Below are 24,953 nucleotides of genomic sequence, written 5' to 3' on the forward strand. Positions count from 1 at the left end.
CGCCTCCGCCTCCGCCGCGACTCCGCCAGGCAATGGGGGAGTGCGGGGGCCCTGCGAGGGGCGGCGACAGGGACGCTGGAGGCAGACGGTGGGGAGGGGACCGAAGGCACGGGAACGCGGGAGGGGCAGCAGCGTGGTCCCTGGGACAAGCTGAGCTAGAAGTGCAAGAAAGAGAGCGTCGGCGTGACCAGCGAGCAACTAAGAGACTGACACCAGAAAGGGGATTTGTAGGGGACAGAGACGGCGACAGGGAGGACGGGTGTGGGGAATAGAGTTCTGCACCAGGAAGAAAGGCGGGACGTGGAGCAGAGAACAGCAGGCTTGAGGATCGCTGTGCCCTGCTAACAGGTAGTTCGTCTCCCTTGTAACAGTAGTTTTAGCAGTCCCTAACCCTCGGTTCCCAGTTACCAGGACCAGCCCCCAGGCCAGCCTAGCCTAGCAAAATGATGACCCCAGAATCAGGAAGCTGAGAGAGGTCAGCGAAGGGAGGCCGCCCACCTGGCGCTTCACCCGGAGTTTCACTTCCGTCCCTGGTAAGTGGGCACCAGGGCTGGAAGGAAGGCACCCAACACTGACAAGGACGGCGCAGCTGTCTGGGGTAGAGGAGAGTGAAGATACTTGGTGATCATTTGTCCTCTCTCCACCTGTACCACCTCCAGTCCAGTGACAGGAACGCGTCCACTAGCGCCTCCGTCAGCCTCTTTCCGCCATCTGCTGGCAGCAAGACAGAAAGACAGGAGCAGGTGCCCGGGAAAGAAGGCCCCGGTCGGTTTTGTTTGACCACCACCTGCCCCTATGCCAGATCAGCTTGCGGGAACCACCCATTCTGCCTTGGTGGTGCCTTAATCTTTCTCTACTACCTCTTCCTGGCCAGGGTTGGTCCAGCCCTCTCCAGGCAGGGTCTGAGTCACTCCCCAGGCAGGAGAACTGGGAAAGGCTGTGCAAGCCCACAGTCACAAGGGACATACCCAGGCTGCAGAACCCTGCTGCCCACACCCAAATTGGGCAGGCTTTTCCCAGGTGAGCACTGGGAGCCCCTGGGTTTGGGGATGGGCTAGAGGAATCCTGAAGGTCTGTAGAGAACTTCTGTCTAATTCTTGATCTGTAGATGAGAAAACCGGGGCATGGGAAGGAGTGAACAGTTGGAAGACAGTGAGTAACCAGACCAGGGGGGCCCTGCATCCTCTGACTCCCATCCCGGGGCCCTGTACCCTGCTATCCTATCCTCTCTTTTCTTCTTTCTCCTTTCTATCCACTGCCGTAGGCTGCTACCTCAGCCACAAACTCCATTGCTGCAGCCTGGGAGGCTGGACACCTGGGCTTTCGTCCTGGGCTTGACTTTGATGCCAGGAGCTCTGCCTAAACTCATCATCCTTCAAGGGCAACAGTGTCCCTTGCTGAGTCCCAGGACCAGTTGGAGGCAGAAGGAGAGTCCCACGAGAGAGGATGGTGGGGGTAAACCCAGGCGCTGTATTCCTCACACCCAACATCGGGTTCAGTCCTAACGCTGCACCTCTACTTCTGCCTGCTTTCCCCAGGGAACACACATTTTCCACTCAGCTGGGGCTCCGGAAAGGATTAATGTAGGTCTCAAGGCAATGACACTCTGCTGATGTTCTGGGGCTATCCAAGGGGAAAGGAGGCAGCAGGTCCTAGCCGCGTGTCCATAGGGCTCTGGCATTGTGCTCACACCAAGTAAACAGATCTGAATTCAGCTTATTGCTTTGTGGTACTAGACTGAGATTTCCCCTCTCTGTGTCCAGTCATCTTGTATAACTACGTTCTGGAGGCTACCAAGGGAATCGAATGAGATGAGGATGTCAGCAATGATCAGGGTGACCAATACCAGGGATGTTGGATACGTGGGGGTCACAGTCGCATCTTTATACACTGGCCTTCAAGAAGTTACTTTGATTCCTTGTGGTGTACTTAGTAAACTATTTTTAAAGAAGGAAAGAAAGGAAGAAAGAGTTGATTTTTTAATTCCACGGGTTAACCCATTGTGTGACCCCAGTATGCTCTCGCTCCGTTCCCATCTATATACATAAGGAAAGTGGGCAGCTGAACTCAGAGCATCTCAGGGAACCACATCACTCCCTAGTCTCCATGGCAGAAGAGGAGACCATCCTACAGATCACCAGGAACCTGAAAAGTGAGTCTGGCCTGTGAAATTGTCTGGGGTTGAGCTGCAGGAGAAGTGAGGGGTCTGGAGAGCATCCCCCTTCGAGGCCGGGCTCCCTGATGTCTGCTGTCTACCATCCTTGCAGATGCTGTCTCCGCCATCCTCCAGGGATATGGGGATGGGCAGGGGCCTGTGACAGACACCAGCGCTGAGCTACACAGACTCTGTGGCTGTCTGGAGCTGCTACTGCAGGTGGGACCATCCACTTCGCCCTCCTCCCCTCCCTTGTTCTTCAGCTTTGAATACTCAGGAGAGCTTTCCCAGAAATATATCCAGGCCACTGTCTTCCTTGGTTCTCCTTGCTTAGTGAGCAAATTTTTCATGACATAAACTGTCTTTTAGAAGCTAGAACTGGCCTTCATTTTCTCCTCATTTTTACCTCCTGAGGTCCTTGATCCCCCCCCCTCCTCCTCTGACTTCATCTCCTGACAGTGAGCTGCACTTCTATTCTGTCTCCATCCCCCATAGCAAACCAGGATAGCACCTGTCTAGGGGCCTTTCTTTTTTTCTTTCTTTCTTTTTTTTTTTTTTTTTTTTTTTTTGGTTTTTCGAGACGTGGTTTTGGAGCCTGTCCTGGAACTAGCTCTTGTAGACCAGGCTGGTCTCGAACTCACAGAGATCGGCCTGCCTCTGCCTCCCAAGTGCTGGGATTAAAGACGTGCACGACCACTGCCCGGCTCTAGGGGCCTTTCTTTCTCTTTACATTCCCTCTGTCTGGAATGCTATTCCCTAGATACTTGCGTGACATCTGTTCCCATGACCCTCAGGTCTGATGGCTTCCTCAGGCTAAAATTTCAGCCTCTCTCTCTCTCCCCCCCCTCTCTTTCTCTCTTTCATGTGTGTGTGTGTAACTAACTAATACACATATACACTTTCTATTCTCTTTCTTTTTTTTCTTTTTTCCCTCCACAGCCACCATCACCATCTAACACACTGTATGCTTTAAGAACTTAATTTATTCATCCTCTGACCCCCATACCAAGATGTAAGCTGTGTGGGGTTGGTTTGTTCATTGTTCACAGGCCTTAGAATGGGGCCTACACATAGTGAAGTACTCAGTGCTTTGTGAATGAGTGTGAACTCAGGCTCAGAGAGAGCAAATATCTTGTCCCCATCACACAGCCAGTAAGAGCAGAGCCAAATCCCTCACAAAAAGGCCTGTCTGCAGGAGCCTTTTCTTCTCCCCAGGGCCCTCGCAGCATGCCAGGTTGCTAGGTAGGTTCCTAGCGCACATTCCTTTCCCTCCTCTTGATCCTAGTTTGACCAGAAAGAGCAGAGGAGCTTCCTGGGGGCTCGGAAGGATTACTGGGATTTCCTCTTCACTGCCCTGCGACGACAGCGGGGATGCACGGAGCAGATCAGCTTCGTATGCTCACAGAGCAAGGTAAGGGGGCAGGAGATGAGGAAGGGATGGGCTTTGAAAGCACAAGGAAGCTCTGGTACCAGCAGTGGACAAAGAGTGGCTCGGGGCGGGCATACAGCCCTTCTCTAGGTCCCGTGTCACCCATACCTGCTCTGCTAATAGAAGGCTTCTCACCTGCTCCTCTCCTCTCGTTGGACCTGGCCTCACCTCCAGCCACACGTTTCTCCTCTAGCCTTGGCCCGCTCTTTCTCCTTCGCCCTTGCTCCCATCCGTGCGTTCTCTGATTTTGCCCAGCTCCCCATCCTGATTTTGCCCTCTCTTTGGTCCTCCACACTCCCTGCAGCTGAAGACCTCTCTGGGAAAGGGTCGTGCCTTTATCCGGCTCTGCCTTGCCTGTGGACAGCTGGCCGAGTCAATGCAGTTGTGCCTCCTGAGCCCAGATCTCACTAGGTAGGACTGCCAGGCCATCAACCCATAAATGACAATCAAGCCCACTACCCTCCTTCACTCCTAAATGAATGATTGACAGTTAGAGATAAGGAAATGAGTGTCAGAAAGGAGAAAGGGCTTAGGGGGTCTTCAGTTTGGCTTGGGCTTCTGCCCTCCAAGGCTGAGCTCAACCACACCTGCCCAGGTAGGACCCCTGTGGTGCACCAATTCTCAGAGGTCAAGAGTGGCAAGGGCCAAATGTGCTGGTCCCTCTTCACACAGGGAATGGTATGGTCCCCGGAGCCCTCTGCTGTGCCCTGAGCTCCAGGAAGAAATCTTGGACTCTCTCTATGCCCTCAACGGAATTGCCTTCAACCTGGACCTGCAGCGGCCAGACCTGGATGAAGACTGGCCCATGTTCTCAGAGTGAGTGGGCTCTCGGCCTCCAAAGCAAGCCATTCTCTCCTCCCCTTAAATTTTTTGAGATTATAATTATATTGTTTTCCCCTTCCCCTTTCTCCCTCCAAACCCTCCCATACACTCTTCCTTTCCCTCCTTCAAACACATAGGCTCCTTTTTCATTAATTGTTGTGAGATACACGCGTGTGTGCGCGCACACACACACACAAGTTCAGCCCACTCGGTCTGTATAATGTTATTTGTATGTGTGTTTTCAGGGCTAACAATTTGTTATTGTATAACCAGTTGGTGGGAAAACCGTTTCTCCTGCTCTCAGCATTCCTTAGTTGCCTGTAATTCTCTTTGTATGATTGGGTTCCCATGAACGTTTCCTCACTTATGTTAGCATGTCTATTGCTATTGTCCTTTTTCGACTCATGTTCAGGCAGTCATGTTGGTGAGATTTTACAGGTGTAGATCCTGACATTCCTAGGAGAAACAGCCGCACAGCCAACTCCTTGGCCCTCTGACTCGCCTTCCAACCCCCTCCTCGGCAATGATCCCTGAGCCTTACATGTAGCCGTATTGTATATGTATCGGCTGGGACTAGGCTCCGCAACCCTTCATCTTGACTGGTTGTTGCTTTCTGTAATGATTCCCATCTGTTGCAAAGAGAAGTTTCCTCAATGAGGGGTGAGGACCACACTGATCTGTGGGTATAAAAGACAAATGTTTAGAACATAGCTTGGGATTATACTGGTTTAGTAAGTGATAGTTGTAGGTTCTTTCCAAGATCTATGACCTCGCTACCCCCTGGGTGGTGGGTGAGGTTTCTAGTACCAGGCATGATTCCCTCCTGTGGAGAATGTCTTAATTCTCATTAAAGAGCTGTTAGTTACGACCAAGGTATGTGAAGCACTACTACACCCTTAGGGTGTCATGACATGTTGGTTATTGTGGCTCATAGGTCCATATCTGGGTAAAAATTTTGGTTATTTCCCCCACTTTGGAAGCCTGCTTCCCTTCCCTTCTTGGTTCTTGTCCCCACTCTCTAGCCTTCTCCCTTCTCGGTGTCATCTCAAGCTAGGCCATGCTTCTAAAGACTAATTGGCCAGCTGGACAAGTCAGGAGGGCAGATGGGTGACGGGGATGCTGGGATGCAACGGATATGGAGATGGAAAATGGGGTGGCCGGCTAGATGGGGAAAGGGAACCACTCAGGGGATGCTGGAAAACAGAAAGGGTCATAGTCTGAAGGAGTGGCTTCAAAGCTGGGGTAGCCTCCAGTAGAGGACCAAGCCAACTAAAGAGGTTGTTCTGCCTCTTGGTTTCAGGTCCCGCCACTCCAATCCCAGCCGGACCCAGGAAAGAAGACCCAGAAAGCCTGAAGGTTTCCCAAAGGAGGTGCCTCTGCCTGCCTTCACCCTGACTTGCTTCTTGATCGTCTATCTACTGGAACTCCCAAGTTGAGCAGGGCCTCCTGTGGGTGCGCAGAGAGCTGAACAGAACAGAGGTGGAGGCAGTGTGTGAAGCAAGGGAGGGGGAATAAGGAGAACAAGGGAGCTCTGGTGCCATCTGTAGGAGTCACTGGGGCTCTCAGGAGGAGAGGGCAATAGGGGTGGCTGGAGGCTTGCAGGAAACAGACCAGGGAGCCCTCTTCTACTGAAACCCCTGAGTTGACAGTCCAAATCGGCCTGTGTCAGTTAGCAGAGTGACTATGGAGACTGATTTCCCAATTCACAGCCCAGCTCTGCCCCTTTCTAAACTCAGCTGAAGGTTCTTGGGTGAGCTCCTGTCTCCTAGGGGAGTTGTGTAGATGGCTCGAGACAGCCCACATGCAGCTCAGCCTGAGGTTCCTGGCTCCTGCTCTATTCTCAAGTGGCAGCTGAAGGTTGTCATCGTTGCACGACTTCCAGACACCAGATGTGGCACCGTTAAGGACCCAGTCTCAGACCTTGAAAGAGTTCAAGGACTGTTCGTGTAGACAGACCAGGAACACAGTGCAATTTATGCTAAGTGTGCAGTCAGCCTTCCATATCTGTGGGTTCTGCATCCGTGTATTCAACCAACCGCACATACAAAATATTTAGAAAAAATAATTGTATTGGTTCTGAACATTGTGGATTCTTTTACCCTCAGAGTTCCCCACAAAAGGCAGTATAATAACTACTTACATGGCATTGACACTGTGTGGGGTAGCAAAGTCATCTAAAAAGGACTCCAGCGTATCGGAGGATGTGCATTGGTTATCGGCAAACCCTACACCATGTTAAAGAAGAGTCTCGAGTGTCCAGGAATTTGAATACCATCTTGAAGTCCTGGAGTCAACTCCCCTGGTATCAAGGGATGACTGTAGGGTGCAGATATGGTCAAGGGGAAAAATGGAAGTAGAGAGAAGGCTCCTCTGCACCCTGCTATGCTAAAGATTGAATCCAAGGCCACACATACTAGACAAGTGCTCTACCACTGAGCTACATCCCCACCGAGGGGGCTTCTTCAGAGTAGTCTTTTTAAATTTTTCTTGCCATTTTGTTTTTGTTTTTCGAGACAGGGTTTCTCTGTGGTTTTGGAGCCTGTCCTGGAACTAGGCTGGTCTCGAACTCACAGAGATCTGCCTGCCTCTGCCTCCCGAGTGCTGGGATTAAAGGTGTGCACCACCACCGCCCGGCTTTTCTTGCCGTTTTGTAAACTAGAAATTCTTTTTCCCCTCTTAGGGATGAGAATGTAGAAACACAAAATCACGCACAGCAGAAAAAGTGGAAGGAGAAGGTGGAGGAATTCAGGGAGATCAACACGGGGCAAAGGAGGGAAATGCCACTGGCTAGAGGCAGGGAGGGGAGGAGCTGAGACACCTGCTATTCTCCCCTCGGATTTGGGGTCTTGTGGGAGTGCTGTCTGAGATTATCTGGCTCTGGTGATTTTCCCCGTAGGAGGTCTAGGAATCCAATAGGAAGCAAACCTTGTTGGCCCAGGTCTATGTCCAGATCAGTTGCTGAGATGGGACTTCTCTACAGGCGAGCTGCTCCAGAGGACAGCTACAGGGACCAGATGCCCGTGGAACCAGCTGTCTGCAAGATGCACCCAAGGAAGACCACCAACATGACCTCCCTACCCCCTTGCAGCATGGCCATCTTCCCACCTCTTTAGAAAAAAAGAGAGGGGATTCCAGGAGCCTCAGTTGTCCCCAGAGCATTCGAGAAACAAAAGGGGACGAATTTCAGCTAGACCAGAAGGAAGGAGGCCCAAAGAACAGAAAATCCCCAAAGAATTCAGCAGCATACAGCCAGCGACAGAGGGAGGGAGCTAAGGAGGCACAAAAGGAGGTGACAGGAATAGAAAATGGAGACACAGGAAGTCTGACAATGACAGAAGGCCAGAGAACAACAGAAGGGACCCAGGAAAGGGAAGCAGACTGGAACCATGACCAAGGGCCGGTGACCCCCAGCCTTCAAGGAAGGGTAGACGACAGAGCATTCAGGAACAGGCAGGGGTGGGATCAGCCTAGTGTTCTAGGGCAGCTCTGTGTCCTGCAAGGCCTGGGAATAAAGGAAGACTCCTCCACAGAGAAGCCACAAGAGTGGACAGGAGTGAGCAGTATGAGCAGGCAGAAGGATCGAGCAGAAGAGCCATTGCAGGAGGTGGTCAAGGTATCTGGCTGTTGCTTCCTCTCTAGCCTGGTGTGCTGCTGGGGGTCTAAGGAGATAACTGGAGGCCATTTCAGCCCACAGATCAGTATAAGGGCTTGTTTGTGAAGTGATCTTCTGTAACTCAGACTGGCCTCAAATTTGCTTTATAGCCAGGCTGTCCTTGAATTACTGATCCTCTTGCCTCTGACGCCTCAAATGCTGTGGTTATAGGTGTGTGCCATCACACAGAGCCCTACAAATCAACTTTAGCTTGTTTCTCAGAGTCGCTGTCTGGGAATGCCCTTCGGAAGTCACACATTCTTCCGGTCACAGCTTGTCCCGTCCCATGATTGCTTTCTATGAGGTCTACTTCACCCATCAGTACTTCCTGCCTAGCATGCCAACATTTGAGTTCGGAACCACATCCCAGCAGTCTTTTGAGTCACAAAGGTCAAGCTCCATTACCAGGGCAGAGGTCTCCCAGTGTCTAAGCCCTTTTGCTGTACTCCTGACTAGTCACGTTTTGGCATGCTTTTCCCAGGAGTCCCTCCCCCAAGACGGTTCTGAAGATATCTCTCAGCCTCCTTCCTAGCCAGAATCTGCCAGGTCCAAGAACTTGGTGATTTCAGGAAAAGAAGTGGTAACCCCAGACTTACCCAGCTCCCAGAGGCATGGCTAAAGCCTCATGGGGAAGTTCATCAGGTGGACCCAAATAGGGGTTGTTGTCCTTTCATTGTCTTCCTTTCCCATCTTGTCCCCAGGACCCCAGGTATGAGCTCCAGCTGGCAAAGGAACAGGCCCAGCGCCAGGAGCAGCTGCTGCAGGCCCAGGAAAGAGAGCTGCAGACACTCCAGGAGCAACTCAGCAGGTAACCTTGGCACCACCAGCAGGGCTGGGACTCCAGAACTCTGAGTATCTCAGTGTACCAGACCCTGTGCTGGGCACAGCTCCAGGTTACTGAGGCCAGTGCCATCGTAGGCATTGATCCTGATCCTAGGAGGCTCACAGGTCCTCTCCTCCCCAGTCTCCCCAAGAACCCCAGGAGACAGACTGCTCCCTGTCCCTGCGCTCCTGCCGTGCTTGACCTGACTCCTGCCGCCTCTTCTGGGTGCCCCTCTGCCTTTTTAACCAGCTCTGACTCCACCATGCGTCCACATCTACCTTCCTCACACAGGGTTTAAAGATAGGATTCCACTCTGTAGCCCAGGCTGTCCTGGAACATATGACAATCCTTCTGCCTCAGCCTCCTGGGTGCTGGGATTACAGGCATAAACCACTATGCCTGGTTTTGTCCCTCCATTTTTTTTTTCGTTGTTGTTGTTCCCTGCTATACAACCTTTTCAACTTTTTTGGCCTCCTGATAATCACAACAGTGGCTGACATTCACCCAGAACTTACATCACCCACCCAATGTCAGCTTGTTAACCGAGAGGACCTGAGAGCTAAGCCCTGCGGCTGACTCCACAGCAGTGGCCTTTCCTGCTGTTCTGTGTCATTTCCTGCTGTTCTGGTCATTTCACGCAGCTCAGACGGTCCTCCAGTCTGTCAGTGCTGAGACAGCACCTGTGCCCCGCATGCCCGGCTCCCTCAGCCAATTTTATTTTGTTACACATACAGGTCAAGCTGCCCTGAGACTTGCCATGTAACTGAGAATGGCCTTGAGTTTCCAATCCTCCTAGCCTGGACCTCTGTGCCCAGTTTATTTGGTACTAAAAGTTAAGTCTTTGTGCCTGGTAGGCAAGCACTCTGCCAACTAGCTACAGCCCCAGGGCAGTTTTTTTTGTTTGTTGTTTTGTTTTGTTTTGTTTTGTTTTCTTTGTTTGTTTGGGTTTTTTTTGCTGTTTTGTTTTTAGCACTGTCTTCTGTATCAACAGGAGGTTGGTTCCAGGACCCCAAGAGAAACTGAAACCCATGTCTGCCCAAGTGCTTCGCATAAAAATTGTGTAGGGTCTACTCAGAAGCCCGGACACCCTCCCCCTGGGCTCTGTGAACCTCCCTAACTTGGTCTGTATGCTGTGAAAATAGTTGTGCCACTATTCCTTATTTTGTATAAGGAATCATCGGAAGAGGAAAAATATCAGGACATATTCAAGATACACAGTTTAGGGTTTTTGTTTGCTTTTGTCTCCAAACATCTTTGGTGTGTGGTTGGTTAAAGCCAGAGACATGGATACAGAGCCCTGACTATATTCCCCTATCTCTTTCTGCCTAGTAGCTCTTTTCTCCCTTCTTTCCCTTGATCTTAAGGTCCCAAAGGTATTAATCTGTCACAACCCTGCCTGTTTTAAAAGTCTACTCCGTGCAAAGGTCTTCCTGAGTCTGCCTTTGGTCTTCATGGGCCTGCATGCTGCCTCTGTCTCTAAAGGACACCGTAACACCTTCTCCAAACAAGGTCAGGGAATAGTCCTGCCCTTGTCAGAGGCTGAGTGTCTATGACTCATACTGAATCACTGGGAAGTTTACTGTCTGTCTATTAAACAGCTGGGGCAGACCCGAGAGCCCAGACTCCAACCCAAAGCCCCTTGGACTCCACCCAATACTCACTGCCTGAGCTGCTGCTGTGACCAGATCCTAAGTGAAAGTGGGGGGTCTTGGCCATACAAGAGTCTCTGTGGCTTCAAGAGAAACAGGTGGGAGCAACTAAGAGGTTCCAGAGAGATGTCCCAGCATCAAACTTCTTTCTGTATCTGAGGGCACAGTCTCATAGACCCCTGTCTCCCTGCGACCCATCACTTGGTCATTCCTAAACACTTTAGGCACCCATTCTAAACCCGAAATACTCTTGTGGGCAAAACGCAAAATTCCTGCCTTCATGCTCTTCGCAGTAAGGAATCTGCGTATGAAATACAGAGCAATGAGTTGGACAGGCTTATTACTATTACTATTATTTGTTTATTCTATGCATAGGTGTGGGGATGCACGTGAGCGTGATTGTGGGTGTGCACCTACCATGGCATACATGTGTTATTCTATGCATAGGTGTGGGGATGAGTGCGCGTGAGCGTGATTGTGGGTGTGCACGTACCATGGTATACATGTGTTATTCTATGCATAGGTGTGGGGGTGCGCGTGAGCGTGATTGTGGGGGTGCACCTACCATGGCATACATGTGTTATTCTATGCATAGGTGTGGGGATGAGTGCGCGTGAGCGTGATCGCGGGTGTGCTCGTACCATGGCATACATGTGTTATTCTATGCATAGGTGTGGGGGTGCGCGTGAGCGTGATTGTGGGTGTGCTCGTACCATGGCATACATGTGTTATTCTATGCATAGGTGTGGGGATGCGCGTGAGCGTGATTGTGGGTGTGCACCTACCATGGCATACATGTGTTATTCTATGCATAGGTGTGGGGATGAGTGCGCGTGAGCGTGATCGCGGGTGTGCTCGTACCATGGCATACATGTGTTATTCTATGCATAGGTGTGGGGATGAGTGCGCGTGAGCGTGATCGCGGGTGTGCTCGTACCATGGCATACATGTGTTATTCTATGCATAGGTGTGGGGATGAGTGCGCGTGAGCGTGATTGTGGGTGTGCACGTACCATGGTATACATGCAGGGGTCAGACAGCAACCGAGTCAGCTCTCTCCTTCACCGTTGTGGGTTCTGGGATCTGAAGGCAGGACATCAGTCCTGGCAGTGAGTGACTTTACCTGCAAAGCTATCTCCCCAACCCCTGGAGTTGTGTGGAGAAAAAACAGGAAAGGAAAATGGGAGGTGACCACTGTGAAGTATTTGAGAAGGTGGTGTGGCCACTGAAGGCCTCTCAGACGCTCTGGTGTTTGCTTGAAGGCACGAAGGAAGTAAGGAGCTAGACTTTTAGACACTGGCTAGTAAGATGTTCCAGGCAGAGGGTAGAATAGGAACAAAGATCCTGAGATGGGAAATTGTACAGCAGGTTCAAGGAGGATTATGGGAGCCATTCTGGCCCCAGTCAGGTGAGGGAGCAAAGGGCAGTCTGGGAAGTCATCAAAATAACCTTGGTTTTGTTGTTGTTGTTGTTGTTGTTGTTGTTGTTTTGGTTTTTTCGAGACAGAGTTTCTCTGTGGTTTTGGAGCCTGTCCTGGAACTAGCTCTGTAGACCAGGCTGGTCTCGAACTCACAGAGATCCACCTGCCTCTGCCTCCCGAGTGCTGGGATTAAAGGCGTGCGCCACCATCGCCCGGCCCTTAACCTTGGTTTAAATCAAAGTAGAATGGAGCCATTATAGAGTTCAAACAGAGGAAGGGCATGGCGTAGTCTGATTGGAGATAGATATATATATATATATATATATATATATATATATATATATATATATATTATGGTTTAAGCCAGATAGTGGTGGCGCACACCTTTAATTCCAGCACTTGGGAGGGAGAGGCAGGCAGATGTTTTTGAGTTTGAGACCAGCCTGGTCTACAGAGCAAGTTCCAGGACTGGCTCTAAAAGCTACACAGAGAAACCCTGTCTCAATAATAATAATAATGTGTGTATGTGTGCTTTATGAATTCTTCAACAATTTAGAAGTTTTTAGTATAGTGACAGAGTTGTGCAGCCATTGGCTCCGTCAATTTTATGGCACTGGTGTCTCTCCCTAAAGATGCCTGTGCCCATTAGCAGTAATGCTCCAACTTACTTTCAGTTCGTAGACTTGAATAGTCCAGGCTGACCCTATGGAACAAGACTAGAGGGTTCTTTCCTCACCCCACTGGGGCAAAAAGGACCTCCACTGTGTTTCTGGAACCTGCTATGCCCAGTCCCACCTTAGGGCCTTCCCTCCTGCTGTTCCCTCCCTGTGTTCTGCCTTTCCTCTCTGTGCAAGCATCAGCAACTCCCAGGAGGCCTTCTTTCTAGAAAGCTTCTTGGTAAATAGGTATCTTAGTTGGGGTTTCTTTTGCTGTGATAAAACACCATGGCCGAAAGCAGCTTGGGGAGGAAAGGGTTTATTTCAGCTTACAGTTCCACAGAGCTCTACGTGACTAAGGGAAGTCAGAGCAGGAACTGGAGGCAGGAGCTGATGCAGAGGCTTGCCCTCTCGGGGTTTGTTCAACCTGCTTTTATATACCATCCTGGACCACCTGCTCAGGGTGGTCATGCCCACAGTGACCTGGGCCCTCCCACATCTGCTATCGATTAAGAAAATGTCCCTTCAAACTTGCCTACAGGCTAGTCCTATGGAGTCATTTTCTCAAGAAAGATTTCTTCTTCCCTTGCGAGCCTGGCTTGTGTCAAACTGACATAAAAACCAGTCAGAACAACAGGAGGAGAACAGAGGTATTTAGCCGGAGCAGAGAGGGTGCAGCTGCTGATTTGTGGGCAAATTTTAAAGCAGGGCTTCCTAGGAGACTGGCCGTGGGTCTGAGAGAAAGAGATAAAAATAACTGTTCACAGAGGTAGGGAAAGATGGGATGGGTGGGCTTGTACGGAAAGTCCGGAGCAGAGCTTGGGAACTGTAAAACCTGGGACACCAGTCAGACTTCCAGGTGAGGACTGTTGGGCAAGAAGTCAGGTGTGACGTGCTGGACAGAAGGTGGCCTGGGAGGTGGTGGAGAGTCATGTCAGACTGCAGATGAAGTAGCAAGTGCCAAGCCCAGACTCGGGAGCCAAGCACTGAGCCCACCACTGGGCAAAGGGACTGTGGGCATCCAGCCAGTGACAGGGGTTCACCACCATCCAGTCCCTGTTCTCCCGGTACATCCTCTCTACCAGTTGTGTTTGCTGTACCTGTGTGACCACGAGTGGGTAGGGGACAGGTGTACAACAGTAAACAAAACCCAGGAAGCCCATCCCACAAGACAGAGCAACTTGATAGGAAGCCACTTGCTCTGTCCAGCTCCTGCCCGCACAGCACTGGTGACTGGGGAAGGTGTGGCGAAGACAAAAGAGAGCTGGACAGGTTCTTGTCCAGACTTCTGATCCTCTCACCACACCGTGTGACCCGAGGCAAGAATGATACCCCACCTGAGACTCTACTTTTCTTTCTCATGAAATGAAGCTTATACTCCCCATCTGACAACATTGTGAAAACTGAATGAAGCGAGGCCTTGGCGCCTCAGCCCGATGCCTGGCATAAACTAGGGGCTCAAGACACCTTTGTCCTTCCCACATCCCCTCCTGCCATCCCTGATGGCTCTCTCTGGAGCCCTGCTGACTCCCTGCCTCTCCTAATTCTCCTGCCCTCTCCCTGGGGTCCCTGCCCAGCACCCTCCTTTCAGTCACTCAGGCAGACAAACCACTCCAGCTCACAGACTCGCAAGGCCAGATTGCCTCAGTGGCCCCTCCAGCACCTTCTCTACTCTCTGCCTCGGCCTTTGGAGGGCTCAGTCACAAAACTTGTCTTAATGACCTGAGTCCCACAGGAGCGCTGGCCGCAGCCCTCTTACTGGTTGGCACCTAAAATAGCCACCAGGACACAGTAGGGGCCTGATAGGGTTATCCCTCCCACCAGTTAACACACACACCCCACGGTGGTCACATAAGGAAGGGTCTAGAGGCCTAGAGGGCAAGAGAACTAGATGAGGAAAATGTTGATAGTGCCCTCTACAGGAACCTGGAGGTCAGCAGCTAAGAAAAGTCCAGACAAGGTCTGCTTTCAGTGGCCTTTTGGTTCTTGGCAAGATTTGAAGGTGCACCCAGTTTTCAGTCTTGGGGCCTGCTAACTGGCTATATGTTAAAAGCCAATAATCCAAGAGTTGATGAGTGCCTGCCTGGCTTGTACAAGGCCCTAGGTTTGATTCCTGGGCTCATTAGCATCTACCCACTGCTAGCTGGTGTACACTCCCAACCGGGTCGTGGAAAGAGAAGCCTGGGCTATTTTATTTTCAGTTTAGTAAACTTCAGTTTAGTAAACTTCTTGGAACCTTCCAGAAAACCACTAACAACAACAAGAAAAGCAAGAATAGAGCTGCGGCAGTTCCAAACCCAAAACGGAGACAGAAATTTAGGAAAGTCGTATTTTTCCTATTGCTTTTTAAATTGAAAAGACAATATAGCACAGCTTCTAAAAATACTTTAAAGCAAGATAATCACCCCAAGGCCTCCAGTGCTCTCCTCCATGGGCAGTTGTTCCCAGCTGGACGTAGTGTCCGCAGCCTAGATTGCTAGGCGTTTCACCCTCCATCTAGTCAGGCCTCCCAAAAATATACCTTTCCAAAGTTATGTTTTAAAGTGGAAATGTTAAAAGGTAGGGAGGGAAAGAAGGAAGGAAAAAGGGAGGAAGAGAAGGAGGGAGAGGGAGGGAGAGAAAGGAAGGTGGGCAGGAAGGAGGGAAAGAAATGTTCCGTAGCGCCCTCTACAGGAACACTCAAGGTTAGGCCCTGTTTCTATTTTTCTTGGATTGCTGAATCTGTCTAATGGTGCTCATTTTGGTGTGTGGTATACACGTTTATTGTGGGGGTGTGAGTGTGTGTGTGTGTGTGTGTGTGTGTGTGTGTGTGCGCGCACCGCAGAGAGGTGGTGGTATGTGAGTGTGTGCAATATGTAGTACATATGGTGTATGATGTATTGTGTTGTGTGCCTCTATATGTTCATGTATGTAGATGCTGTGCCTATATGTAGACCGGCTCCCATCACAGGTTCTAAGCCTTTCTCCTAAAACCGAGTCTCCTGTCCCCAGGTGTGAGGCAGAAAGAGCCCGCTTGCAAATGATGCTGGGACAGAAGCAGCAGGAGGCTGAGAGGAGGGACGCCATGTATGAGAAGGAGCTGGAAGGGCAGAGGGACCTGGTCCAGGCCATGAAAAGGAGAGTGTTGGAACTGATTCAGTAAGAAAGGGGCTGCAGCTGGGGCTGGGGTGGAAAGGAGGAGCCTGGAGGTCAGGCTTGAAGACTGCGTCTCTAGCATCTCCGGGGGTCTAGACCTTTCACATGTGAAGTTGTTTCCTTCTGTGAGCTCATGCTGTCACTAATTACATGTCACATGTTACAGAGGAGAAAACTGAGGGTCAGTGCTGACTTGGCCACTAAAGACAGAGAGCATAAAAACCACAGAGTCCCCGCCTCAAGGACTGCCCTCTGTCTTCCGTTGTGGTCAGAAGAGATTCCCATCTCTTCTAGCTTATGAGTTTAGAAGGGACTGAAATGTAGGACACATGAAGTGACCGCATGCCCACACCTACCTGCCTACTGGACTTCTTTAGGCCTCTGGGCCCATGGGTCCAGCCTGGAGCAGCTGTGCTAGATGCCCGAGGCTAAGCTTACCAGGGTTTGTTTCAAACCCCCAAGCCCACTGCGATGGGGAAGACGTGTAAAGCACACTAGCCCTTGAGTCAGGTAGAGAGATAACAGACACACGTGTGCTCCACAGACATGGGCACTCACACACATGTGCACTCCTTCCATGCAGCTCAGGGGACCCAACACCACTGGTCTCAGGTTCCATGAAAATGAACAGGTTGCTGGAGTTGTCAAGAACTAAATTCTTGTGCAAGGAATCCACACGTTAACAGTGAAAAGAGAACAAGGTCGGCTTGGAGGAGACAAATAATTCAAGGAGGGCAGATACAGGCGCTCGCTGCACAAGCCTGCTGGCCTGAAGCAGAGCCCCGGAGCCCGTGGTGAAAGGGGAGAACCGCTCATGAAAGTCACCCTCTGACCACACTGTGTGTGTGTGTGTGTGTGTGTGTGTGTGTGTGTGTGTGTGTGTGCGCGCATGCGTGCGTGTGTGTGTGCACGTGCGTGCGTGTGTGCGTGCGTGTGCGTGCGTGTGTGTGTGTGTGTGCGTGCGTGCATGCATGTGTGTGTGCGTGCGTGTGTGTGTGTGTGTGCACATGCGTGCGTGTGTGTGTGTGTGTGTGTGTGCGTGTGTGTGTGTATACACAGCCAGGCCTGTCATCCCAGCACTGGGGAGGTGGAGGCAGCAGGATGTGTGTCCTGAAACAGTGTGGGCTATAGTGAGACCCTGTCTCAGAAAAAAAACAAAACAAACAAAAACATAAGATTGTTGATTTGTTTAATTCACCAAAAGGGTTAGAAAATAAATATAAATGGTATGGTGGCACATGCCTTTAATCCCAGCACTCAGGAAGCAGAAGCAGGCAGATCTCTGTGAGTTTGAGGCCAGCCTAAAGAAAGTTCCAGAATAGACAATTCTGTTACACAGAGAAACCCTGTCTCAAAAAAACAAAACTAACTAATTAACTAACTAAATTAGTTAATTAATTAAAAGCAGGCTCCCAGAAAACAGGACAAAAGCAGGAAAAGCGGGTATAAGTAAAAACAGAAATGGGGACAGAGAAATCAGTGGGGAGGTTAGGGGGTTAGGAAGATGGCTCAGTAGGTAAATGTTCGCCATGTAATCATGAGGACCAGAGTTAGGATCCTTAAAATTTGTGCTAAAATCCAGAGGTAGCATGCCCATAAACCCAGTGCTAGGGAGATGAATGTGAGAGGATCCCTAGGCTCGCTAGCCAGCTAATCTAGCCAAATGGTGAGCTTTAGGCTCACTGAGAGATGCTGTCTCAAAAGACAAGGTGGAAAGTAACTGAGGAAGATGCCCAGTGTCAACCTCTGACCTCCATGTGAACACACATGAATATGTGTGTGTGTGTGTGTGTGTGTGTGTGTGTGTGTGTGTGTGTGTGTATACACCACACACGCACACACACACCCAGTCTAGGAGTCCTAATGCCCTCTCCAACTGGCAGAGGTTTCCAAAAAGAAAAAGCTAAAATTAAGTAGGTTATCAAATAAGGTATTACAAAGATTAAAAATGCAGGCTCTGATGGACACCAGTTTTTAGCTCTCACTAAATTCTCAACACAATAAACAAAAGGGGAAATTTGTTGCTCATACCTAGATACAGCATTTGCTTCAGAAAAGCAAAGAGAAATGTGATTTTCAAATTGTCTGGAGGAAAATGCATAAGGAGAGGAGGGCTCAACATGTGTTGGTGTCTATGATGCAATAATTTTCAAGTTCTCAGAAAAGCCTACCCTTGAAGTAGAATTCCACGTCCAGATAAACCATAAATTCAGTGATGAAGGTGAGGGTCACAGGCGTGAATAAGACAGGTCTCAGAAAATTCAACTCCCACGTAGCCTTTCTTAAGAAGCTTGTTGAGGATGTGCTCCAGAGAAAAAAAGGAAGTAAGCCGAGAAAGGAGAAGATGTAATTCTGGGAGCAACAGTTCCAGCGAGGAGAAAGGAAAGGGAGCCACCAAGATGGGATTCGGGGGAAGTCAGGCACAGTGGGTGCATGCCTGAACTACCGGTATGAGGAAAACTGAGGGAGGAAAATCGCATGTTCAAGGCTAGCCTGGGCTACATAGAAACAACCTGTCAACCACAATGGTAATGATAGCAGTAGTGATGATGATGATGATGATGATGATGATGATGATGATGATAGGGAAATCATATGCTAAAGCAGAAGATGCAATGAGTCCAGAAAGACATTCAGAAGGCTGGAGAGGTGGCTCAGAGGTTGAGAGCACTGGTTAGTCTTCTAGAAGACCCAGGTTCGATTCCCCGTACCTAAAAGGCAGCTCAGAACTGTTTATAACTCCTGTCTCAGAGAATGAGCCACCTTCTTCTAGTCCCCTTAGACCCTGCATGCATGTGTGCACAGACATACATGCAGGCAAAACACCCATACAGATTAAATAATAATAAAAATAAAATGAAAAGAAAGACAATAAGGAACTTCCAGAAAGGCCCAGAGTGTGGCTTACACTAACTCTAGTACTCAGACATTGAAGCAGAAGCCATTGGCTGAAGGACAGCCCGGGCTGCAATCAGAGATCCCGTCTCCCTGACTTTCAAGAAAGGAGCTGGCAAGTGGGCTCAGTAGGAAAAGCGCTTGCTGCCAAGTTTAATTCGTAGAACCTCCAAGGTGGGAGCAGAGAAGCCAGTCCAGAGAGTCCTCTGATCTCCCGTGTACATGGTGTGTGGATATGCTCACACATACAGAGTACAATAAATACATTGGTATAACTTTAAAAGCACAACTTATTTAGGAAACATATATATTATCTAATAACGTAAATGCTATTCATTTGTCTTATTCATTTTGTATGGCTTCTGCAATACTGGGAATTGAATCCAGTATTGGTGCTAAGCAAGTCAGGGCTACATAGAAAAACCATTTCTAAAAAAGAAAAAAAAAAGACAATTGGAATGATAAAAAAAAAAAAGAATGCAGAACCCGGGGAGATGGCCAGTGCGTAAAGTACTTGCCATAAAAGCTTGAGGACCTAACTTGAGATTCCCCTAGCACCCAGTATTGAAGCTAGGCACAACAGTGTGCACCTATAACCTCAGCACGGGGAAGGCAACACAGAAAATTCCCAGAGCTCATTAGCCAGCCTTTGCAGCCCAATCAGAGAGCTCCAGACTCAGTGAGAAACCTTGTTTCAAAAAGGGTGGAGGGCGACTTCTGGCCTTCACATACATGCACATATACAGACATATGTACATATCCACCACAGAAGAACACATACATGCACAAAATGGAATGTGAATGTATTTTATATATGTGAATGAATATTAAATATAGAAAAGATTCAACTCGCCAGGTGATGACACACACCTTTAATCCCAGCACTCGGGAGGCAGAGGCAGGCGGATCTCTGTGAGTTCAAGGCCAGCCTAGTCTACAGGAGCGAGTTCCAGGACAGTTGGGTTGTTGCACAGAAAAACCCAACACCCCCTCCCCCAAAAAGAAAAGATTAAAATATCATATTCTGTGAAGATGAGTGGTTTGTGGTTTGTGATACGATTGTTACTAATCTCCTGAAGAAGTTGCAAACTTGAGATATTGAGCTGATGCAACTAAAGTTTTCCTCTTATTTGATTTATATCAAAGCAGACTCATGGCTAGTGGTTTCCACAATGGTTGCTTTAGCAGGTGACGCGTTGGGGGTTGGGGGCTGAAGGGACGGGAGGCTTGCAGGATGGAAGTTTCAGGGTATGGCTCATGGGTGAGAGAAAGAGAATACAGAATTATATTCTGCAAATTGAGCAGAGTTACTGAAAGAGGAACCCAGACTAGGGACCGGACCACAGTGGGAGGAAGGAGAAGTCGGTGGGCATGGTAACAGATAGATGGTCCTCCACGATCAAGGGAAGGAACTCCATAGAGAACAACCTCTGCCTAAGGAAGCCTGTTACTCAAGTGTGGAAGGAATACCAGGGAGAAACAGCTGCAAAGGAGTATTTACCTTGACTAATACCAAGGAGAAACAGTTTGTCACTGGAGAAGGAAGGAGGAGGGTGGCTAGGCTTTTATAACCCCTCTGTATGGTTTGAGTTTTACTTAAACACTTCTTATTTATTATTGTGTGTTTGTATGCACATGCATGGTGGGGGCCTGTGTGTCAGAGGACAACTTTGTGTGGTCCACCCTCTCCTTTCCACCTTTGTAAGGATTCCAGCAAGCAGACCGAGGATGCCAGGCTTGCGCAACAAGTACTTTTACCCACTGAGCCATCTCACAAAGCCCTTATTTGATTTTTTATATGTATTTTTATATATGAGTGTTTTGTCTGCATATATGCATATAAGCAATAACACACACACACACACACCACTGAAGAGGGCCAGGGAGCTAGGTCAGTCAGTAACATGCTTGCCGTGGAAACATGAGGACTAATTCAACCAATCTCAGTGCTAACGGAGCAAAGGCAGACAGATCTATGGGACTCAATGGCTAGTCAGCCCCACCTACCTGGCAAGCTTCAGGCCAATGTGAGGCCCTGTCTCCTCCATCACCACCTCCCTGTCTCTCTCTCTCGCGCTCTGTCTCCCCTCCACACTACCCATCAGCGAGAAGGACCACCAGTGGCAGAGGCTCCAGCAGCTGTCTACCGTGGCCGCTGGACGCTGCGCGGACTGCAACAAGGTCTTCAGGCGTCTGTCTCGGCGCTATCCCTGCAGGTACCAGGAAGGCAGAGTCTGGGACAACCCACAGCCCCTTGTCTACCTGGGGAAGGAAGGACCCAGGGAAATGCCTAGTTTTGTTTGATTGTTGGGCTTTTAAGATTTTTCTTTTTAACATTTATTTCAGTGTGTGTGTGTGTATGTGTGCGTGCGCGCACGCGTGTACGCGTGCATGCATTTGCATGCACATGTGTGCCACAGCACATGTGTGGAAAACAGAGAACAACTTGCAGAAATTGGTCCTCTTCTACCATGTGAGTTCCAGGGATCAAACTCAGGTCATCCCAGTCAGTGGCAAGTGCCGCTGAGCCGTCTCATCAGCCCTGGTTTCGCTGGTTATTTGGAGGCAGGTTCTCTTGATGTACCCCAGGCTGGCCTGTAACTCATCATGTGACCCAGGAGGAACTCAAACTTAGGATCCCCCTGACTCAGCCACTCCTGCACGATGACATTACAGATGTTCACCACCCTGCCAGGGCATGGGAAATGGGTGCTTATAAAGAGCCGTGCCCACGTGTGTCACCCCATATGGCTACTGCTACTAAGCAGACCCCTGAAAGAGAACAGTGGGCCGGGTCACAAAGGAGGAAAGTTCCTAGAAGATGAGGCCAGCAGCCTCCCAGAATGCCCAGCTGGGCTTCCGTCTAGGGAGAGGGTCCCAGCACCTCTGTACAGAAAGAAAGCATCTGTACAGATGCTCATTCCCCATCCCCCCACCCCCATTCCCTGCTCCACTGACATCATGGGGAAGAGCAGGAGAAGGAAACAAACCACCAGGGGAAGCTGCCACCTGAGTTAGATGACAGCCTGTGGGGAAAGGGAAGCATCCTGAGCTAGTCAAAGGCTGTCCTGCTGGACCATGAGCATCGGCAGATGCCCCCTAGAAGCTACTTCAGGCTTCCCTGTCTCTGCTCCCCAGGCTCTGTGGAGGCCTGGTGTGCCACGCCTGCTCTGCGGACTACAAGAAGAGGGAGCACTGCTGCCCAGCCTGTGCCCAGCGGGAAGAAATCCAGATCAGCTGACTGGTCACAAGAGGAGCCTAAGACAGCCACCCCCTCCACCCCCCAGCTCCCTCCCTCCCTGAAGTATGGCCATGCTTTTCTTCTGGAAGCTGGTGAGCTGAGGCACCAGCACAGCTGTGAGGGGTGGGAGAGGACTTAGTGCTGGCCGGCCACAGACAGACTTAGTGCTGGCCGGCCACAGACAGACTTAGCGCTGGCCGTCCACAGACAGACTTAGCGCTGGCCGTCCACAGACAGACTTAGTGCTGGCTGTCCACAGACAGACTTAGCGCTGGCCGTCCACAGACAGACTTAGTGCTGGCCGGCCACAGACAGACTTAGCTCTGCCTTCCTGTGGAAGGGGCTGAATGGAACATGCCTCAGCTCTAGAAGCTTGCATCTGATGCAAGGAAGACAGGCTATGAACCCTTCGTAAAGTTCTTAGAGGCACAGTGAGTCCGTGACCATGAATAAGAACAGCCCAAGCCCAGCTGTTTCCTATCCACACTTCCCTCCCCCCAACCCCTCACAGGAAGTGAAGCCCAAATACACTGGGCTTTGCAATCTCTCCCTCCAATCTATTTCAGGGATCATTGGTTTGTTTCATTTTTCATAGATTTACAGGGGTACTGTTGACGTATAATAAACATTGCATAAATTTGATGAGTTGAGTTTTCTTTAATATACACTTATGAGGCCGTCTCTCTACACAGACATCGGCTACAAAGCTTCCTCACCCTCGCTCAACCCCTACCTCCATGCTGAGGCAATCCCTGACCCTGCCTCGTGTCACCAGGAAGCATAGGCACTTTCTAGAAATTTGCAGAAATGAAATTGTACGGTTCACTTTTTATTGCTGCCTCTAGTCGTCATTAACGGGATTGAGCTTTGTCTAGGTGTAGCATATCCCTGTAGTTCTTTCCTACTGAGTGTGTGTGTGTGTGTGTGTGTGTGTGTGTGTGTGTGTGTGTGTGTGTTTGTTGTGTGTGTGTGTGTGTGTGATGCATACAGCATTCATGGTTCATGTGGAAGTCAGAGGACAACCTGTTGGAGAAGTCTTTTTCCTTCTGCCATGTGAGTCCCAAGACTCAAGCTTGTACCATCAAGTTTAGCAGTTAAGTGCTGTCCCCTCTGCGCCTTCTCACCAGGCCCTGTGGTCTTTTCTATTACCCCACTGTCAGGATTTACTCGCACATTTACCCGTTGCTTCAGATTTGAGTGGTTTCCAGTTGGCAGTTATTGCCTGGAGGCGCCTATAAGCTTCGTGCACAGTCATTGGCAGATCTATACTTTTATTTCTCCTAGAAAATACCTAGGGATGAAATGCCTGACACCTGAGGCCTTTGGGGGTGAAATGCAGCTGGGGGTGCTCAGGTCATAGGACCCGTAACTCTCCAAAGGCTGATAAATCAATAGTCGTCTCCCGTTGTCTTCAGGAAACTGGCTCTAAGAATCCCAGCAGGTACCAAATCTTTGCAAGTAGCAATCACCTAGACACTCAAGTCCTGTAAACATAAGCCAATGTGAGCACCACACAGACTTTAAACCAATTCCAGGTTAGTGAAAGGCGGTATAAATGTCATGTAAATGGTGTTCTATGTTCTGTGGGGAACGATGACAGGAAAAAGTCTGAGCATGTCCAGTATAGACATAATTTTTCAAATTTACTTTCAACCTGCAGTCAGTTGAATCTGTGAATGAGAAACCATGAACGCAGCCCCCGTGGATGCGGGTGGCAGGGGCTCCTGTAGTCTCCCAAGAGGTTTGTGTTTTACTATCCCACCATCTGCATGTGAGAATCCCAGCGCTCTCTGGGGCATTTGGGTTTGGTGGGCAGAAGTGGTCCTTCCCTTTCATGTTATGGTGACTCAATGGGCCCCACACTCTGAGTACTTGGAAGGAGGGAGGGGCTCGGTCCTGGTGACTCAGCATTGGAACTCACTTAGACTCTGATAAAGACAGGAGATGAGTTGATCTTGAGTAACATCATTTTCCCGGAAGCCTCTGAGAAAGCTTATGCAAACTGTGTTGCTCATTCACTAGGTACTAACTGGGGCACTTCTGAGAAACCTGTTAGAGAAGAAATGTGGGCTCGCTCTAGAACAAGGCAATTAGCTGCCTGACCCAGCTTCTAGAGAACACTACGAACTCTAGACCGGCATTCACACTGCCCCCATCCACTCTGCTGGAGGCTCTGCCATGCTTGAGCAATGCTGTGGTACTGACCAGAGCCTGGAGACAGCCTCTGAGGGTCTTGGCTGCCTAGCATTGCATCCTATTGTCTTTGTATGGAGTAAGGGTTTAGCAACAGGAACTTCTGCTCCGGTGCACTGGTAAAAACTTATCCTCAGCAAATGCAGTCACAAAGTGATGGGCAGAACTCTCCAGGAAGGATTCGAAGGCAAAGGAATGATGAGATTGAGCCTGAGCTCCCTTGTTTGGGCAACGGGTCTTCCTGTTGCTGAGTTCTGCCCTCCAGGCCAACACTTTTTGAACAGCCCACCAATCTCTTTAGCAAACAAGCTGAAGACCCTTTTAAAGGAGAGCTCCACAGGGGTCACTATAGACCACCCCAAGAGTGTGGCCTTGCAAGGATAATAGTCCTCCAGCACTGGCTTTAAGGTCCATGCCCATCCACCTCCAGTGAGTCTCCCATATCACTGAGCAGCACCCCACAGGGGCCAGAGCCCTGCCTGAGCACAGTTTCTGAGCCAATGAGGTCAGCATTGTCACTTTTGATGTGACTTTGTTTCTGCTGGAGAGGCTCTGAGCAGTTTGGACATAGTTCTTCAAACCTTGGGATGATCATGTGTCCATTGGTCCCCCCCAAACTTTATCAATTTAGCAGTGTCCACCAAAAATGCATGAAGCACTTGTGACATCATCGAACTATGATTGATTTGGGGAGGCAGAGACAAACTCACAAATCCCTGCTTTCCAAATGCAAAGGATATAAACAGAGACTGCTTGTTCATTCCCAGCCACCCAGACCCAAATAATCACACAGAAACTATATAAATTACAACACTGCTTAGCCTCTTAGCTCAGGCTTCTTATTAACTAACTCTTACATCTTAAATTAACCCATTTCTATTAA

At 49.7% G+C, this 24,953-nt stretch overlaps 1 protein-coding gene across 7 annotated transcripts; it reads left to right on the forward strand.

Annotated features, from left to right (window-relative positions):
* The first annotated feature begins 20 nt into the window (after positions 1-20).
* Positions 21-22,519, forward strand: Rufy4 (RUN and FYVE domain containing 4). 7 transcript variants are annotated; one of them, XM_075951177.1, is made up of 14 exons: positions 21-533; positions 660-1,020; positions 1,109-1,152; positions 1,265-2,152; positions 2,268-2,374; positions 3,441-3,566; positions 3,889-3,995; positions 4,257-4,400; positions 5,707-5,776; positions 7,387-8,019; positions 8,760-8,866; positions 15,598-15,744; positions 20,742-20,852; positions 21,775-22,519. In XM_075951177.1, exons 4-14 carry the CDS (start codon positions 2,107-2,109, stop codon positions 21,875-21,877), a joined length of 1,701 nt encoding a protein of 566 aa, XP_075807292.1. In that variant the 5' UTR covers positions 21-533; positions 660-1,020; positions 1,109-1,152; positions 1,265-2,106; the 3' UTR covers positions 21,878-22,519. The 7 variants fall into 7 exon arrangements, with proteins under 7 accessions (XP_075807292.1, XP_075807294.1, XP_075807293.1 ...); XM_075951179.1 differs by having other exon boundaries at positions 2,050-2,152; XM_075951182.1 differs by having other exon boundaries at positions 473-533; positions 665-1,020; positions 2,050-2,152.
* The last annotated feature ends 2,434 nt before the right edge of the window (positions 22,520-24,953 follow it).

This window comes from Microtus pennsylvanicus, chromosome 17 (genome assembly GCF_037038515.1).
Source record: "Microtus pennsylvanicus isolate mMicPen1 chromosome 17, mMicPen1.hap1, whole genome shotgun sequence".
Classification (NCBI taxonomy): Eukaryota; Metazoa; Chordata; class Mammalia; order Rodentia; family Cricetidae; genus Microtus; species Microtus pennsylvanicus.

What these genes read in the sequence shown, in the direction of transcription:
- Rufy4 (XM_075951177.1), top strand. Translation starts at nt 2,107, where the DNA reads ATGGCAGAAGAGGAGACCATCCTACAGATCACCAGGAACCTGAAAA. An exon ending in GATCACCAGGAACCTGAAAA is followed by an intron (nt 2,153 to 2,267) that starts GTGAGTCTGGCC and finishes CCATCCTTGCAG; the next exon opens with ATGCTGTCTCCGCCATCCTC. An exon ending in AGAGTGTTGGAACTGATTCA is followed by an intron (nt 15,745 to 20,741) that starts GTAAGAAAGGGG and finishes ACTACCCATCAG; the next exon opens with CGAGAAGGACCACCAGTGGC.